The sequence below is a fragment of the Balaenoptera acutorostrata genome, chromosome 6, assembly GCF_949987535.1.
Source record: "Balaenoptera acutorostrata chromosome 6, mBalAcu1.1, whole genome shotgun sequence".
Taxonomy (NCBI): domain Eukaryota; kingdom Metazoa; phylum Chordata; class Mammalia; order Artiodactyla; family Balaenopteridae; genus Balaenoptera; species Balaenoptera acutorostrata.
The window spans coordinates 82,332,266-82,351,840 of record NC_080069.1 but is presented as its reverse complement, the minus strand read 5'-3'; the positions used below and the strand labels follow the sequence as shown (position 1 = coordinate 82,351,840).

Genomic DNA, 19,575 nt, shown 5'->3' with positions numbered 1-19,575 from the left:
CCATAAAAAGGAACGAAATTGGGTCATTTGTAGAGACGTGGATGGACCTAGAGACTGTCATACAGAGCAAAGTAAGTCAGAAAGAGAAAAACAAATATCGTATATTAATGCATATATGTGGAACCTAGAAAAATGGTACAGATGAACTGGTTTGCAGGGCAGAAATAGAGACACAGATGTAGAGAACAAACGTATGGACGCCAAGGGGGGAAAGCGGCGGGGGGGTGGTGGTGGTGGTGTAATGAATTGGGAGATTGGGACTGACATGTATACACTAATATGTATAAAATAGATAACTAATAAGAACCTGCTGTATAGAAAAAAAAAGTAAAATTCAAAAAAAAAAAAGAAATTATTTTCTAATATAAATGACTATGATACCAATTAAAGTTCAACTAATTGCAACTTATCAAAATGTATGTGGCCAAAACAGCTAGCTGGCCATAAATATCCTTCTCAAAATTCCCAACAATCACAGATGTTTCCCTTATATGGTTGTCCAGCTAAGGATCTCCTTTTTTAGACTTCTATTTCCATCTGTGAAGGAAGAAACTTGTGACCAAGCAATAATCCACCTACAAGTTGAAAAGTCATGTTAAAAAAAAGTTTGCTTGATGTAAAAGAATGAAATTGGAACCTTCTCTAACACCATATACAAAAATAAACTCAAAATGGACCAAAGACCTAAACGTAAGATGATACTATAAAACTCCTAGAAGAAAACATAGGCAGAGACCTTTGACATAAACTGCAACAATATTTTTTAGGATCCCTCTCATGAAGCAAAGGAAATAAAAGCAAAAATAAACAAATGGGACCTAATTAAACTTAAAAGCTTTTGCACAGCAAAGGAAACCATTGACAAAATGAAAAGACAACCTACCGAATGGGAGAAAATGTTTGCAGGTGATATGACCAATAAAGGGTTAATATCCAAAATACAGAAACAGCTCATACAACTCAACATCAAAAAACCAAACAATCAGATTAAAAAATGGGCAGAAGAACTGAAAAGACATTTTTCCAAAGAGGACATGCAGATGGCCAACAGGCACACGAAAAGATGATCAACATAGCTAATCATCAGAGAAATGCAAATCAAAACCACACTGAGGCATTACCTCACACCTGTTAGAATGGCTATCATCAAAAAGAACACAAAATACAAATGTTGACGAGCATGTGGAGAAAAGGGAATCCTTGTACACTGTTGGTGGGAATGTAAATTAGTGCAACCACTGTGGAAGACAGTATGGAAGTTTCTTAAAAAACTGAAAACAGAACTACCATATGACCTAGCAATTCCACTCCTGGGTAATAGCCAAAAAACCCAAAAACACAAATTCAAAAAGATACATGGACCTCAATGTTCATAGCAGTATTATTTACAATTGCCAAGATATGGAAGTAACCTTAGTGGCCATCAACAGATGAATGGATCAAGAAGATGTGGTGTGTGTATATATATATATGTGTGTGTGTGCGTATATATATATATATATATATATATATATATACACATACACATACATACATACATACACACACACACACACACACATACACACACACACAGGACTACTACTCTGTCATGTAAAAGAATAAAAATTTGCCATCTACAGAAACATGGATGGACTTGGAGGGCATTATGCTAAGTGAAATAAGTCACACAGAGAAAGACAAAGACTGTATGGTATCACTTACATGTAGAATCTAAAAAATAAAATAAACTAGTGAATATAACAAAAAAGAAGCAGACTCATATTCTAGTGGTTACCAGTGGGGAGAGGGAATCAGGGAGAAGGGCAATATAGGGGTAGGGGAATAAGAGGTACAAACTATGAGTTATAAAATAAGCTACAAGGATATACTGTACAACACAGGGAATATAGCCAATATTTATAATAACTATAAATGGAGTATAACCTTTAAAAATTGTGAATCACTATATTATACACCTGTAACTTATGTAATATTGTACAGTAACTATGCTTCAATTTAAAAAAAAGTCTGCTTGAAACTATAGGCATGCTACCAAGGCAACCTTGCAAAGTCCCCAAGGAAAAACACAGGAGCAGAGAAGTTATCTCAAAACTTCATGGTAGTTTACCTTCTAGTTATTTGTGAAGTTCTTTAGACACACACACACACACACGCACACACACTAAGCAGAAGGCTATTGCTAAGTAGAGTGAAATGGTCAGCAATTTCAGAATGATATGGAGAATGGGGCTGAAAAGAAAAAAAACAATTTCAGAATCTGCCAAAAATGGGCTTTAATATGGGCCCTAGTAAGTACTCCTGGCTGTCAGATGGGACGCTGAGACAGATACTATATACTAGTGGATATGAACCAGGAGTAAACAAGGCTTTACAACAACTGCAACCCAGCCTCCAATAAGTTTAATTCCTACTAGATAAAGGTAAATTGTCCCCAGTCTATAAGTCTAACAAAGAGCAAGTGAAACCCTCCTTACAGGAAGAAAATAATCAATGAAACCTCTATAACATTTCATTATACTGTCTGGCATTCAATAATAAAGTATCTGATATATGAAGAAACAAAACCTAAAGAGAAAACAGAAGTAAACAGAGATGACTCAATTATTGGCATTATCAAGAACAAACTTTGAAGTAATTTTGATTAATATGTAAAAAAAAATAAACGACAGAGGGGTCTATAAAAAGAAATTATATAACTTAAAAATGCAATACTGGGCTTCCCTGGTGGCACAGTGGTTGAGAATCTGCCTGCCAATGCAGGGGACACGGGTTCGAGCCCTGGTCTGGGAAGATCCCACATGCCGTGGAGCAACTGGGCCCGTGAGCCACAACTACTGAGCCTGAGCGTCTGGAGCCTCTGCTCCGCAACAAGAGAGGCCGCGATAGTGACAGGCCCGCGCACCGCGATGAAGAGTGGCCCCCACTCGCCGCAACTGGAGAAAGCCCTCACACAAAAACGAAGACCCAACACAGCCAAAAATAAACATAATAAATAAATAATAAATAAAAATTAAAAAAAAAATGCAATACTAGGAATTAAGAACTTGATAATAATGTTTAACAGCACATTAGACAAAACAGAAGACAGAATTAGAAAAAAAATTAGGAAAATTAGGAAAAAACATCTAGTGTGAAACATGGAACAATACGAATGGAGAATAAAGAAATGCGCTTAAGCGACATATGGAATATGACTAAAATGTCTAACAAGAAATTGAAAGTCAAAGAAGGGAAGGAGAGAGAACATGTGACATAGAAGCAATATCTAATGAGATAATGACCAAGAATTTTCTAAACCTATGAAATACACAAAGCTACAGATTCAAGAAGTACCACAGGCTCCAAAAGAATAAATATAAAGCACATCTAGACATACCATGAAAGTTTTAAATGTACATAGCTACCAATTTAAAACTTTATATCCAGCAAAATTATCCTTCAAAAGAGAAGGCAAAATAAAGACATTTCCACACAAAAACTAAGAGTATCTGCCACCAAGAGACCACATTAAAATAAATACTAAAAGGAGCTTTTCAAAAAAAATAAAAAATAAATAAAATAAAATAAAAGGAGCTTTTCAGGAAGAAAGAAAATGATTCCAGATGTAAACATGGAGATGTAGGAAGAAATAAAAAATAATAGAAACAGATTATATGTGGGTAAATATAAATGAATACTGACTGCAACAAAAACAAAAATACCCTGTAGATTCTAAATATATATTGAATTAAAATCTATGACTACTATTACAAAATGGTAGAACAGGATTTAAAGCATTCTAAAAGCTTTAAAAGTGGTAAAAATATTTATATTAGACTTTACTAAGTCTAGAATGCATGTTATAATATCCAGGATAATGACTACAAGAACAGAAAAAGAATATATAACTAATAAGCTAATAAAGGGGAAAAATAGAAAAATTTAAAAGTCCTATTAATCCCCCCAAAAGAACAATATAGAGAAAAAAACAGAACATAAAACATATGGAACAAATAGTATGAACAGTAGGTCACAGATTTAAAACCAATTACAGTACAGTAGTTACAGTGTGTAAATGCACTAAATATCTTAATTAAAAGACTCAACTATGAAAAACAAATAAATATGCTGCTTACAAAATACCACAGCTTAAACATAAGGAAACTGAAAGGTTAAAAGTAAAAGGATAGGAAAAGATATACCATGCAAATACCACAAAGAAGCTGGAATAGTTATACTAATAGTAGGTAAGTAGAATTTAGAAATCATTTCCAGAGATAAAGAAGACATTTTAATAAAATGGTCAAATCTACCAGCAAGATTTAATACAGAATGTGTACACATTTAAATGACCTAGCTTCAAAATGTATAAAGCAAATATTGACAAAACTAAACATAAAATAGCTAAATTCACAACAAAAATAGATTTTAATAGATCTCTTTCAATAAACTGATAAAACGGACAGGGAAAAAAAAGGCTCTAAGAATACAGCAGATCTGAACAATATTACGGACAAAATCTATCTTAATAGAATGCTATTCCTCAAACAACAAAACACACTTTTTCCCCAGTGGACACTCAATATTCATAAAAACAAAATTAACCATATCCTGGGCCATAAGATAAGTCTCAACAAACTTCAAAGAATTAAAATCAGAATATGTTAATAGACCACACTGATATCAAGGTAGAAATCAACAATAAGAAGACAACCAGAGGGCTTCTCTGGTGGTGCAGTGGTTGAGAATCTGCCTGCTAATGCAGGGGACACGGGTTCAAGCCCTGGTCTGGGAAGATCCCACATGCCACGGAGCAACTAGGCCCGTGAGCCACAACTACTGAGCCTGCGCTCCGCAACAAGAGAGGCCGCGATAGTGAAGAGGCCCGTGCACCGTGATGAAGAGTGGCCCCCGCTTGCCGCAACTAGAGAAAGCCCTCGCACAGAAACGAAGACCTAACACAGCCATAAATAAATAAATAAATAAATAAATAAATACAACCAGAAACCCCCTAAATATTTGGAAATTAAGCAAAACCCTTCTAATCCATGCATAAAAAATAAAAATGAGAAAGTATTTTTAACAGAATGATAAAAATACAACATATCAACCCTAGTAGCTGTGCTTAGAGGAAAAATTACTCTCTTAAAAGGCATATGCTGGGAAGAAAAAAGACAGAATATCAATTATCTAAGCATCCATTAAGAAGTTAGAAAAATTACAGCAATTTAACCCAAATAAAATATAAAAAAACAACACAACAACAATAATAAAACAGAAAACAAATGTATAATGAAGGGAATCAAGCAAGTGACATTTTGGTCTTTAGAAAGACTGCCTTTGTTGGGCTCCCTTAAAACTGTGTGCTGACATATCACTAAATTCTGGCCAAAAGGACGTGAGCAGAAGTGGTATGTGCAACTTCTGGGCAGTGCTCTTAGAATGGGCATCCCTTTTTGCCTTCATGTTCTCTCCTTACCACCATCACTCACCCCCAGCAACCTGCAAGGTAGGTACATTGTGAACTATCTTTGAACAAGCAGATTAAGTTACAGCCTACGAATAGTGGAACAAGATGGAAAGAGCATGGTTCCCCTACATTACACCAGAGCCATTAAACTGAGTCATTATTCCATGTTTCTAGAAAGAATATTTAGTTCTACCATGCATTAGCTACCTTTTGGAGGGGGGACCTCTTGTTACAGCAGCCTAATTAATATCTTAATACAAAATTTCATACCTAAAAATTGGCACTACTGCAACAAAGTAAAAAATATCTGTGACTGATTTAGCAACTGGATAGACAAGGAACATATCAAAATACAAAGCTGATAATTCTAACAATGCTAGAGCAAAATATTTGGTAAAACTGCTACTGGTGGTACCTAGGAAGACAGACCATGTTCTTAACAACAACAACAACAACAACAAAAAAGCCTAAACTTTTAGCTAGACAGGTCTGGCTAGAATCTTGATGTGTATTAGCTCCTTCTTTCTGTTGTTTGCAAAGGCCTATAAGAGAAGGGAAAACACTGAGGAGAGCCAAGCTCTAAAGAGGAAACTCAGCAAGAAATAAGACTGTGGCTGCTATTTTTTCTCTGGCAATTTTTGTTAAGATCAGACACGGGAGACAAAAAAAAAAAAAAAGATAACAGATGTGGCTATCTCCCTCCCCCAAACCTACTGTTAAAGTAGCCTTTACTAAGTCAGGATGAAGGGAGGATAGGCAGATGACAGATTAGTAAATAAAAGAAGAGTTCTATAGCCAAAAAAACCACCCTGTGAATAAATAGTAGCTTTGGATATTAAGGTTACTTACAAATGGAACAACCTAGATGGCAAACTAAATGTTTAACGAATTAAGGACTGCCAAAGAGACCAATATCTGGCAAACAAAAGCTTGTTATTATTAAAACTGCTAAAACAATCTCCAAGTAATAAACTTAACAGGAAGTAAGCTGTGAAAATAGTGCAGTTCCCGAAAAAAGACAACAGCCACTTCAGATGTGTCTACAGTGGATAATGATTAAAAAAAAAAAAAAAAAAATCTCTCAGAGGGGAAAGCCAGAGCCACGTGAGAAAATGAGGACAATGTCCTTTCAAGAGAAAAAAAATCAAAGACTCCAACATGTGCTATCCAAGGAATTTACTACACTGCTGGAGCTTAAAGTTTTCACAGTTCCACTCAGCAGGATATGATAACTGTTATGAATCAATGACTGCCAAGTGTTTCCCATTCTTTCTTTTTCTGAATGGGTTTTTAAATTGCAATTATCCTGCCCTTACACCACTGTTATACTAGTGGTTGTGTAGATAGTGGTGAAGTGTGTGCCTGTTGAAAAGTGGTAACTTATTTGTTTAGTACTTAATATATTGCCAGATCAAAAGAAGTCACATGCAGACTCAACAGAGAAAACTGTCACCTAAAGATCTTGAACTCTGAGCTGAGATTTTATCCCTTGAGGAAGAAGTGAATATGTTCTATGGGTGAGAAAAGACAAGTATGGATTATTTGTATGAACAAAGGAAGAAACCTTTGAGTGGACTGTAAGAAGACCCTCTAGTCGCCACCTGTTATCTGTTCTCCTTTTCTTCTACAGTAACAGAAGTTTCATCTGAGCATAACATAGCTCAGAAAAGAGACCACATTCTCCAACCTTTTTTGAAGGTAAGGGTGGTCATACAGCTACATTCAAGCCAAAAGACTGTGAATAGAAAAAATACATGTAAAATATCTACATATAACCTAAAAGAGAAACAGTATGCCCTCCATTTTTTATTTCTTCTCTTTGCTTAGAGGTGAGCCATCAGCCTTGCAAACTAGGGAAACAGTCTATCCTATATCCTAGCCAATACATAGGTATTTACTTTTAACAAAATTACATCTTATATTTCTATGTTGTTAATACTTAGAATATTTATACTTCTATTACTCCTGTAGAAGCCTAAATATTTTTATAAGCGTTTTATATGAGTACTAGGAGTCAGACAGTTAACTTGAAAAGACGTCTTTGAAGAAATGAATTTTAATCAGTTATGAAGAGGAGGAAGGCCAAGAGGATATTAGAGAATAAAATACAAATGTGAAGTATGTCAAAACAAAAGGCTGATGGTACAAATAAGCCATATGGAGAAAAGCAAAAAACATGTCTGAGCAAAAATGTCTAGATGGGAGAAAAAAATTAAAAATAATAAAACTGAAACAGCACAATAAACAATTGGTAGAAAGTCTTAAAGGCCTAAAAGTGTGGAATTGATATGGTTAGAAAGTCAGAGTAAAGTCTTCACTGAGAAGTGTCTAGATGAAAGCAACTTCTTCGTGAGACTATCTCCACAAACACATAAAACAATAAGGAACAACTGAAAAAATGAAAGAGTTTCAAAGCTGGTATAATAATCTACATTAGGCTCTACAAGCAGAAAGAAAGGTATTTTACAGAGTAAGGTTGGAAAGTATGTAGGCACTTTCTTAAATGATATACACTAAATACAAAATAGTTTACAATTAAGCTGATAAGTAAATAGTAAACTCACAGTAGTGATTTTTCCTTTTCTCTTGACTGGAAGAAATGGGCATGCTCTCACTTGGAGATCTTTAATGGCAGCGGTCATTGTATTATTTTCAAAGTCACCTTGCCAACAAATCTCACATTGTGTTGTAATGACTAAGGCAGGAGCATCATTTCTTGTCATATCAGCCACAAACACAATCTCAGGATTTTTAATAATAATATTAATTTCCCACTTCTCTGATTGTTGTACAAGTACTAAAATAGAAATAAAAACAATGTTTTAAAATAGTTATAAATCTTTCTTATATACATTACTTATGAAAAATTATTATTTATAGGAAAATGTTATTTTCACTCTAAGTAAAAAGTAAAATAAAAGAATCTTAGGTCCCAAAGGAATTTACTGCAACTCTCTTGGTATAAGATTTAAAGAAGGTATAGCCATAAGAATATTTCAAAATGTAGGGGAAAATCTCCACTATTTAATGGCAGAGCTGGAAATAAATCTAGTTTCTAACTCTCAGCTTGACACTCTTTCTACTATACCACAATGAATGAAATATGTAAAAGATAATAGAAAATTATAAATATTGAATATAACAAGAATAAAAGAGGACTTAAAGTTAAAATACTATCTTTAATTATGAAAAGGAGTGGCTGTTTCATTATTCTCTCTCCATTTTCTTCCAACGAATTCTTTCAAATTACTGTCTTCAAAGAAGTACAATTACTTATTTTAATATAGGTCTCATAATTTTTGAACCCAATACATATTTACACCTTGAAAAATATGCAAACTGTACATCTTATCAGAAAACACATTTAAGTTATCCTTTTACCTCTGAAAAATAAAGATTTTTAACTTATTAATCCACTTAACCTCATCATCTAGAAGGCTAATCAAGGTAAGTGCTATTATAGTACTTCAATAATACAGATATTAAATGTTTTAGCCAATAACTAACCTTCTTCTTTAGCAGGCCATGTTTGAACACTGGTTTCTACAGCAGTGCCTGTAGTGTAGGCCTCAAGAAAGACATTTGCAACTGTCAGCAGAAATTCCACACTTGCACAAATATACATTTCTTGAAGGACTAAATCAGCCACCCAACCGTCTCTGACTCTCCTATACCTTATATCCATCATGTCCTTTTTGTCAAACCCAACTGTTAGTCCTATCATTCTGAAAAACACAATAATAACAATTCCTATGAGTATCTTACAAATAATCAAACACACCAATGAAACTCAAAGACCTCTTATCCCTTTCACTGACAGCAAACCAGCATTCTGAAGTCATTTCTCTTAGTAAGATCACAAAGTACTCCAAATAATAAACTTACAGACTTTGGGAGCTCAACTGTTTCATAAATTAGGAAGTATATCCTTAAGAAATTATCAGAATTTTGAATCTCAGCATATTTTTTCCTCAATTTTTCATATATTGCCCATTACAATTTGCATGGATTAATAATTTAGATAATACAGATTAATTTAAAAACCGATTTAATTACACTGATTATTTCTATATAACCCATCAATCAACCATTCAGCAAGAACAGCACATAACCAGGGCATTTAAAATGTTGGCTTAGAACTATGGACTCAACTGCATTGAAGCTCTGAAGATTTTAGTAAATACCCAGAAAATGAACATGCAACTTTGGGAGTAAGTTCTGTAAAATATACCAACCATTTCTCAAGTAAAAACTTAGAACACTATTACCTAGGAGTTGCCTTCTTGACATGAGGCCTTTTGTCATCTAAAATACAGTTTTTTAATGAGAAGGAAGAAAATGTTGAGTCATCTGTAGACATTTTTAAAGTACTTATAATATTCTCCAACTTAAATTCAGCAAGTTTCAGAGAAGGATCACGAATATCTGTAAAGGAAGTCTGTGGAAGAGGAAATCAATACAAATTTTACACAAAAACACAAATTTATAACATATTTTAAGACATGAGATACCACATTCTCTATCTCCAAAGAGCTCATAATGAAAGGCATGAAAAATATTAACTTTAAAATTTTATTTTTCATATCACTGGCTATAGGAAAGATAACTCATTTTAAAAGGCAAATAGTTAAAATTATTTTATTATTAAAGTGAAAAGATCAACAATTTTTCTCAGAGGAACAGATATTCCAAAATATAGGAAACAAGAGAAAAAATATATTTTTTTCTTCAGCTTACCTGTTTAGGATCTGGACTATACAGTACCATGGTGAGATAATCAGTTCTGAAACTCATATTTAGTGTTGTCTTAACTTGGGAAGCATGTGAATGTACTTCTACCACAGCAGCTGTCACTACAGTTGTTCCTTGGAAAAATTAAAGTTATTGGACAAAAGAAGAAAGTCAGGAATGGTAGAACTCATTAAAACAGACCTGAACTAGATTTAACATAATTATTAAATAAATGGGTAGGTATAATGTTTTTCAAAAAATTTTAAAAGATTTAAAAATTCTGATGTTGAACTCACTAACTCCTGGCTTAGGATTCTTTACATAATAACCTGAGAGTATTAATTAAACTCTTGGTTTACTTTTAATAAACTCTTGGTTTAATTTTTGTAAAATGAGAATAAAAGAACTAACCACTGGGTTTGTTTTGGAGATTAAGCAAAACAGCATGCGTAAAATGCATACTAGAGTACCTGGTATATGTGTTTGGTATTTAAATTTTACTTCAAAATCTAAAACCAAACAAGATACTTTAGATGACATTTAAAAAATTGTTCCGCTAAACAAAAGGATCCAAAATTCAATCTTTTCTACATTTCATATTTTTGGACAAGGTATTATATATACATGGTACATATTAAATGGACATATAATAAAAACATAGCAATTCCTAATTCTCATTATACTAGACTCCAGAGACAAGTACCACCATTCCAGGTAACTTATTTTTTAATTTAGGTAAAATTTACATCCGTGAAATGTATAGATCTTATCTGAAACATTTAACGAGATTTGATAAATATATACATCCATGTCACCAACACTCCAATTAAGATACTCAACATTGGGGCTTCCCTGGTGGTGCAGTGGTTGAGAATCTGCCTGCTAATGCAGGGGACACGGGTTCGAGCCCTGGTCTGGGAAGATCCCACATGCCGCGGAGCAACTAGGCCCGTGAGCCACAACTACTGAGCCTGCGCGTCTGGAGCCTGTGCTCTGCAACAAGAGAGGCCACGACAGTAAGAGGCCCCCGCTTGCCGCAACTAGAGAAAGCCCTCGCACAGAAACGAAGACCCAACATAGCAATCAATCAATCAAATCTTTAAAAAAAAAAAAAAAATGATACTGAACATTCACATCACTCCACAAAGTTCCCTTACACCACTTTCCCAGTCTATCCCAACCTCCCTACCATTCTAATTTCAATCATCTTAGATTAGTTTCGTTGGTTCTTAAATTCTGTATAAATGCAGTAAGATATATCATACTCTTTCATGTTTAGTTTCTTTCAGTTAATATTTCTGAGATTCACCCATGTTACTGCATGTGTCAGTAGCTCATTCTTTCTTATGTACTCTGAAAATGCATTGCATGAAAATAAAGTTTATCCTAGTGCTGATGAACATATGGGTTATTTCCAGATTTAAGCTATTATGAATAAATCTGTTGTAAATATTCCTAAATAAGTCATTTTGTGTATATATGCACTTATTTTGGTGCGGTGGGGGTAAATACTTAGGCTTATAATTGTTTGTTATAGGGTAGGTATACATGAACTGCCCAGCTTTGTCAAAAGTAGTTATACTATTTCACTTTCTTAAGAGCCACACGTGAGAGTTTCAGCTGTTTCACATTTTCATCAACATTTGGTGTTGTAAGTCTTTTCAACTTTAGTCTGGTAAACGGAAGTCTTCCTGGTAAATAACTATGTTAGCACCTTTTCATGTGCTTACTGTCCATTTAACCTATTATCCTTTCTAAAGTATCCAAATCTTTTGGTCATTTGTTTTTTAAAAAGTTACTAATTTCAAGGAGCTCTGTATTCTAGGTATAAGAACAAGGTCAGATAAAGGCATCTTGAATATTTCGTCTAGTCTGAAGCCCAATTTTTCACAATCTTGATACTATCATTTTTTTCCCCCTTTTTAAAAATTAATTAATATTTTTTTAGCTGCATTGGGTCTTCCTTGCTGCAGCGGCCTTTCTCTAGCTGTGGCGAGAGGGAGCTCCTCTTTGCTGCGGTGCACGGGCTTCTCATTGCGGTGGCTTCTCGTTGCGGATCGCAGGCTCTAGGGGCGTGGCCTTCATTAGTTGTGGCGCATGGGCTCAGTAGTTGTGGCTCGCGGGCTCTAGAGTGCAGGCTCAGTAGTTGTGGTGCATGGGCTTAGTTGCTCCGCAGCATGTGGGATCTTCCCAGACCAGGGCTTGAACCCATGTCGCTGGCATTGGCAAGTGGATTCGTAACCACTGTGCCACCAGGGAAGTCCCTGACACTATCTTTTGATGAGCAGAAGTTTAACATTTTGATGAGTTCTACTTCATAAAGTTTTTCTTTTATGGTTAGTGCTTTTTTATCTATCCAAGAAATCTTTGGCTATCCCATGAAGATATTCTTTCATGTTCCTTCTTCTAGAAGTTTAGAAGTTTTAGCTTTCAAATATATGCCTTTCATCCATTTCAAATTAATTTGTGTATGGTGTGAAGGGACAAGTTCAATTTTTCCTACACTTACCTAGTTATGACAGCACCATTTGTTTAAAAGTTTATCTTTTCCCTATTGACCAGTCTTTGTTGAGTATCAGTTTACTTGTATGTCTTCTGGACATTCTGTTCTGTTTTACAAATCTATTTGTCTATGTTATGCCAATAACATACTAACTTAATTATTGAAGATTTATTGTAAACTGTGAGATAGTGTAAATCTTTGCTCTTCTTTCATACACACACACACACACACACACACGGCTATTCTTGATCCTTAGCATTTCTATATAAGCTTTTAAAGTAATTTTTAAATTTCCATTAAAGTTTGACTGCGATTATGTTGAATATATAAATCAATACAGTGAGAACTGACATTTAAACAATATGGATATTTTAACAATACTGAGATTTTTCAATGCACAACCATGGCATACATTTTCACATATATAGGTCATTTAGTTTTTCTCATGAGTATGTGGTATCTTTCAGTGTAGCAGTCTTGCATAATTTTGTTAAATTTCTTCCTAAGTATGTTTTCTGATGCTATTGCAAATAGTTTTTAAAGTCCTATTTCTCAATTGTTACATATTAACCCTGTATCTTGTTAAAAATGCTAAATTGATTTAATTCTAGGAATGTGTTGAAGACTTCTTAGGGTTTTCTGTGTAGTCAGTCATGTTGAGAAAAAAGGCATTTTTAATTCTTTCTACTCTGTAGCCCTATTAATCCTTCTCTTGGGGACTTCCCTGGCAGTCCAGTGGTTAAGACTCTGCGCTTCCACTGCAAGGGGTGTGGGTTTGATCCCTGGTTGGGGAACTAAGATCCCACATACCACGTGGTGTGGCTGAGAAGATATTAAAAAAAAAAAAAAATTCTTCCTTTGGCTGTATTGCTCTGTCAATGACTACCAGCTGAACAGGAATGGTGAATGTGGACATTCTTGCCTTGTTCCTATTTTAGGTGGAAAACTTTCTACTTCATCATTAAGTATGCCTTTTTAGACATTTCTAGTTTTTAATCACAAATAGGTGCTGAATTTTATCAAATGTTTTTCCTGCATCTATTGAGGTGATATAACTTCTTCTCCTTTCTCTATTAATTTGGTGAGTTGCCTTAACTGATTTTTGAGTGTTAAACCAACTTTTCATTTTGGGATAATTCTCAGTTGGCCAAGATGAAATATCCTATATCCTTATTGCTGGATTCAGTATACTAATATGTTGTTAAGAATTTTTATGCCTGTGTTCATGAGGGATACTGGTGTGCAATATTCTTTTCTTGAAGTGGCTTTTTCTGTTTTGTTTTTGATTTTAGTTTTTGGTACCAGGGTAATGCTTGCTTTATAAAATGTCTAAGGAAGTGTTCCCCCCTCCTCTATTTTCCAAAGAGTTTAACACTGGTATTATTTCTTATTTAAATATTTAATAGAATTCACCACTGAAATTCAATTCTTTTAATAGATACAGAGCTACTCAGATTTTCTATTTCATCCTATGTCAGTTTTGGTAATTCTTTTTTCCAAAAAATTTTTACACTTCATATAAGCTCTAGAATTTATTATCACAAAATTATTCATAATATTCCCTTACTGTCCTGGTAGTGAACTACTGCAATCTAATTAATTCTGATATTGATAATTTGTTTTCTATCAGTCTTGCTAAGGATTTATCAATTTCATTAGTCTTTCCAATGAAAACAATTTTGGACTTTGGTAATTTTCTCTCCTGCTTATCTGTTTCTCTTTCACTGATTTCTACTGTTGTCTGTATTACTCTCTTCCTTTTTATTTATTTTGGGTTTGATCTGCTCTTCTTCTAGTTTCTTGAGGTAGAAGATTTTATCTTTGATTTTTAACTCCAGTATAGTCCTTTATAGCTACAAATTTTTCAGCACTGCTTTAGTTGCATCCCACAAATTTTGACATTTTATGCTCATTATTTTTCAGTTTAAATAATTTTGATTTCCCTTTTTCTTTTTTAACCCATCAGTTATTTAGAAATTGTTTAATGTCCAAGTATTTCAAGCTTTTTTGACATCCAATTGCTATTGATTTCTAACTTAATTCCATGTGGTCAGAAAACTTTAGCCCCTCCCTCCCCCCAATGGTCTATCTTTGTGAATATTCCAGGAGTCCTTTAAAAAAAGTATATTCTGCAATTGTTGAGTGAAGTATTATATTAATGTCAATTAGGTCAAGTTTTTTAACAGTATTCAAATATTCTATATTCTTTCTGATTTTTTAGTCTATATTCTATCAACTAAGAGTGGTGTGCTAACTATCCAACTATGATTTTGTATATGTGTATATCCTCCTTTAGTTCTGTCACTTTTTGCTGCATATATTTTGAAGCTCTGTTATTAGCACATACACATTTAGATTTCTTTTATTTCCTTTGTGAATTGATCCCTTTATTAAAAAAGACAAAAACAAAAACAAAACTTGTACGTGTCTTTTTGAATTATGGTTTTCTCTGGGTATATGCCCAGTAGTGGGATTGCTGGGTCATATGGTAATTCTATTTTTAGTTCTTTGAGGAACCTCCATACTGTTCTCCATAGTGGCTGTATCAATTTACATTCCCACCAACAGTGCAAGAGGGTTCCCTTTTCTCCACACCCTCTCCAGCATTTATTGTTTGTAGATTTTTTTGATGATGCCCATTCTAACTGGTGTGAGGTAATACCTCACTGCAGTTTTGATTTGCATTTCTCTAATAATTAGTGAAGTTGAGCATCTCTTCACGTGCATGCACCCCAAGGTTCATTGTAGCACTATTTACAATAGCCAGGTCATGGAAGCAACCTAAATGTCCATCGACAGATGAGTGGATAAAGAAGATGTGGTACATATATACAATGGAATACTACTCAGCCATAAAAAGGAACGGAATTGGGTCATTTATAGAGATGTGGATGGACCTAGAGACTGTCATACAGAGTGAAGTAAGTCAGAAAGAGAAAAACAAATATCGTATATTAACACATATATCGGGAAACTAGAAAAATGGTACAGATGAACTGGTTTGCAAGGCAGAAATAGAGACCCAGATGTAGAGAACAAATGTATGGACACCAAGGGGGGAAGAGGGGGTGGGATGAATTGGGAGACTGGGATTGACATATATACACTAATATGTATAAAATAGATAACTAATGAGAACCTGATAGACCTTCTTGACTCAGAGTTGCTACACACTTTCAATTTGTAAAAAATGCAGTATCTGAAAAGCACAATAAAAAATGAAGCACAATAAAATGAGGTATACCTGTAATTTCTTTAGGAATGGGTATAAAGAAAGTAAACTTTGAGTCACTGGAAATCTGAAAATTATTGTTTTCACATTTAGATGATGGTTTGGCCATATATAGAATCCTAACTTCAAAATAACTTTCCTTAGAAATTTGGCTATATTACTCCATTGTCTTTTATCCTCCATCCATCCCATCCCATCCAGTTTCATTCATGATAAATCTGATTCCAGTCACTTTTTCCCCAAGCCTTAATAGGCAGCCTGGTTTTTCTTCAACTAAAAATATTACTTTTGTTGTTCTGACATTTCATGAACATGTGTTTGCATGGGGAGTCTTCAATCAGCTTGAAACTTCGTAGATTCTTTACAGCCAAGATTTTTTTCAATATTTACTTAGTTCTGGAGAGTTTTTTTCTATTTTTTCTTTGAAAGATTCTTCTCTTCCATTTCCTCAGTTCGTTCTTCTAAAATACTTATTATTCTGGAAATTGGACCTTTTGAACTAAAGCTCTATCACTCTTAAGTTTTATATCACTTTCCATCTCTGTGCTTATTTTTCCTCTGTGTCATAGGAGTACATTAACCATACAGTCCAACTCAGTACTTACATGCTAACCCCATGCTTTGTGCATTTGTTTTGTTTCAAAATTTCGGCAATCATATTTTTGGTTTCCAAGAACTCTTTCTTATCTTGGGAAGGCAGAAGGTAATGAAGGTAGGGTTCGGTTCTTATATTCTCAAAATCCTCTGATTATGAATTAGAGTTTGTTTTCTGTTTGTTCCCATTCTCTTTTGTTTCCTTAATTATTTCTGTTTCATTCAGGAAACACTATCTCTTTATCTTGGTTGCTTTCAGGCTTAGGTTCTTGTGATTTTCTTTATATCTGACCATTAATATTTAACAATAAAGGACTAGGTTGGTTATTCTAGCTAGTAAGAATGAGGATTCCGGTAATGCTACAAATGTAGGTTGTTTCTTCGCTGGGATTCTCCCTGACTGGAAAAGCTGTGCAATATATTAGTGCTTTGCAAGAGTGGGTCTTGTGAACTAGCAGATTTCAGTTTGAGGCAGGTAGATTTGGGGTTCCCCAAAATGCCAGAATGAAGAGAACTTTATTCTAGTGAAGCAAAATCATCTCAGCAGTTCTAATTAACCCAATTCTCTATATGTGCTGGTGCTGAACTTAGCACCTAGTTAGGATTCTACATAATAAATTAAATCCAACATTGGATGCAGACTTCTTCTGAGTTACAATTCCCTCTGCTCTATTCCATCCACCTCCTAATTATTTGTTGAAATCCATCATTTACTAATGATCATCCTCTCTTGACATCTCTAATATTTTGATACTCCTAATATTAATATAAAATAGTCCATCTGGAACATATGCTGCACTAGGAATAAGGGAGAAGGAGGGGATGAAGAGAAAAATTGAAAATAAGGACTTAGGGAAGTTGGGATAACAAGAATAAATACATACTAAGGAATTTTGTCACAACAAGACTTGGAATTTTGATTCAAAGAAAAAAATCAACAGAATGACTAATAACAGACAAATCAGAAATACCTGAATGAGATTAGCTAAAGAGAAAAGATTTATAAATCTTATTTTACCCAAACCTAGAACTAGGAAGAATGAAAGGAAGGATAGAAGGAAAGAAGAAAACAGGAGGGGGACTAATTTAAGGTTAAGCACATACCTCCTGAATGGTGTGAAGCATTAGTAGCACCACTAGTAACACTAGACTGATCTTTTATTACTCCACATGAGGCACTATCACCTTCTTCATACCATATGTTGCCGTATAATGTTTTAAAAATAGTTGTTATATCTTCTTGACTAAGAATGAACTGTTAAAAAATAAGATTTGCTCATTTTAACATTACTATTTCATGCAGTCAAAAATTTTCATACAAGAAAAACAATTTTCATTTCAATCCTCTACAAAACCAACTTTTAACATATTAGATAATTCTACTAACTGAATATTCCATTTTTGAAATGACCATGTGATCTTCAGTACCTTGTGAAATACAGAACGAAATTAAATGTCAGCATCAATGAAGCTATGAATGATGAACGTTTTTTGTTATGAATGTAGCAATTAACCTACTAATTTTAAACCGTTAAAATGAACTTGCATTTTCAAGTATTCATGTAGCACCTTTGTATTTTTTTGGTTAGTAAGCATCTCAATTTACAAATATAGAATAATCAAAAATAATAAATTTATACAATTGAAAATATTTTACAGTATGTTTTACATGAATTATTTTAGCTGAACCTCACAAAAGTCCTAGATGTAAAGAGTATAATCCTGATTTTATAAGAAGGTGAGGCTTAAATGATTAAGTATCATGCTTAAGTCCACTTAAAGAATGCAACACACTAGCTCAAAACTCCATGTGTTGCAAGTTTAGCCTAAAACCACCAGCATAAGACCTGTCTTGAAAGCTGTGATGGTTAATTTTATGTCAACCTGACTAGGTCATAGTATGTAGAGATTTAGTCAACTATTATTCTAGATGTTATATATATATATATATATTATATATATATATATATAAAATACACACACACACACACACACACACACACACACACACACACACACACACACACACACACACACACACACAGTCCTGCAGACCACCTACAAATGCCCAGCTGCCTTCTGGGGCAGATCCACTAGAATGAAATTGAGTCTTCCCCTATCAAGAGACACCCGAGGAGTTAGCAGCTTGTTGCAGTCCACCTTAGGGGACCACATATTTGACTCCCCCTGGACCTCAACTTCAGAGTCAGGGAGAGGTTAAAACTGAGTCTTCAAGAAGTCAGTCTAATGCATCCAGACCAAGAGTATACACACACACACATACATACATACATACACACACACACACACACACACACACACATATCCTATTGGTTCTATTTCTCTGAAGAACTCTAATACAACAGCAATTCAGTTAAAAAAAAAAAAAAAAAAGACCTGTGAGTTTTAAATTGATATGTCTAATAACCTCAAGGAGCTGACTTTAATTCCACAAAATTTAACAGTTTTATTTGCATTGGGCTTCCTTTGACTGCATTTCAAAAGTGATAAACTAATCTAGTGTTTTAAGATTAACTCCATGTGTACCTTATTCCTGCTACGTGTTGTTTTTAAATTTTCATTTATTCATGACACTTATTTTGTGATTATTATGTAGCAGGTATTGCAAAAATAGTATATTCATATAAATTAATAAAATGAAATTAAATATTACAACTTCTAAACCATAGTCTTTCAATTAGTGCATGTATATTGAATGCCCCCCAAATAACTGATATTAATCATTACTCTTCACTCTTGCCAACAGCTCAGCGCAGGAAGCTGGAAGAACTGTAAGGATCCAAGGAATACTGGTCTGTGGCTCCTACACGCCAGGACTGGCTGTGTGTGCTACCACCGAACACCTGACAAGTCAAAAATCACAGACTGCAGCACTTAGCCTGGATGCATTAGGGTAACCGATTCTAGCCTCTCTGTGATGCAGAGGATGATGTCTAAGAGGGTTCCAATGTGTGAACCTGGGGGTGAGCCACAACGGCTGCTAACTATTCAGATAGATCACTGCAGAGGAAGACCCAATTTGATCTGTCCTGGAAGGCAGCT

The 19,575-nt window shown here is 34.4% G+C and overlaps 1 protein-coding gene across 4 annotated transcripts in view; it reads right to left on the bottom strand.

The window, feature by feature from the left end:
- The window catches only part of VPS13A (vacuolar protein sorting 13 homolog A), a 273,046-nt gene that overhangs the window by 98,454 nt on the left and 155,017 nt on the right, over positions 1-19,575 (bottom strand). For all 4 annotated transcript variants that reach the window (XR_009008570.1, XM_007182294.2, XM_007182295.3 and 1 more), the window contains exons 35-39: positions 17,617-17,767; positions 10,190-10,317; positions 9,721-9,890; positions 8,960-9,177; positions 8,017-8,249 (exon numbers count right to left, since the gene is read on the bottom strand). Coding sequence is in view for 3 of the 4 variants with exons in the window: in XM_007182294.2 (XP_007182356.2) it covers positions 8,017-8,249; positions 8,960-9,177; positions 9,721-9,890; positions 10,190-10,317; positions 17,617-17,767 (900 nt within the window). In the remaining variant the exon portion in view is untranslated. The remainder of the gene's footprint in view (positions 1-8,016; positions 8,250-8,959; positions 9,178-9,720; positions 9,891-10,189; positions 10,318-17,616; positions 17,768-19,575) is intronic.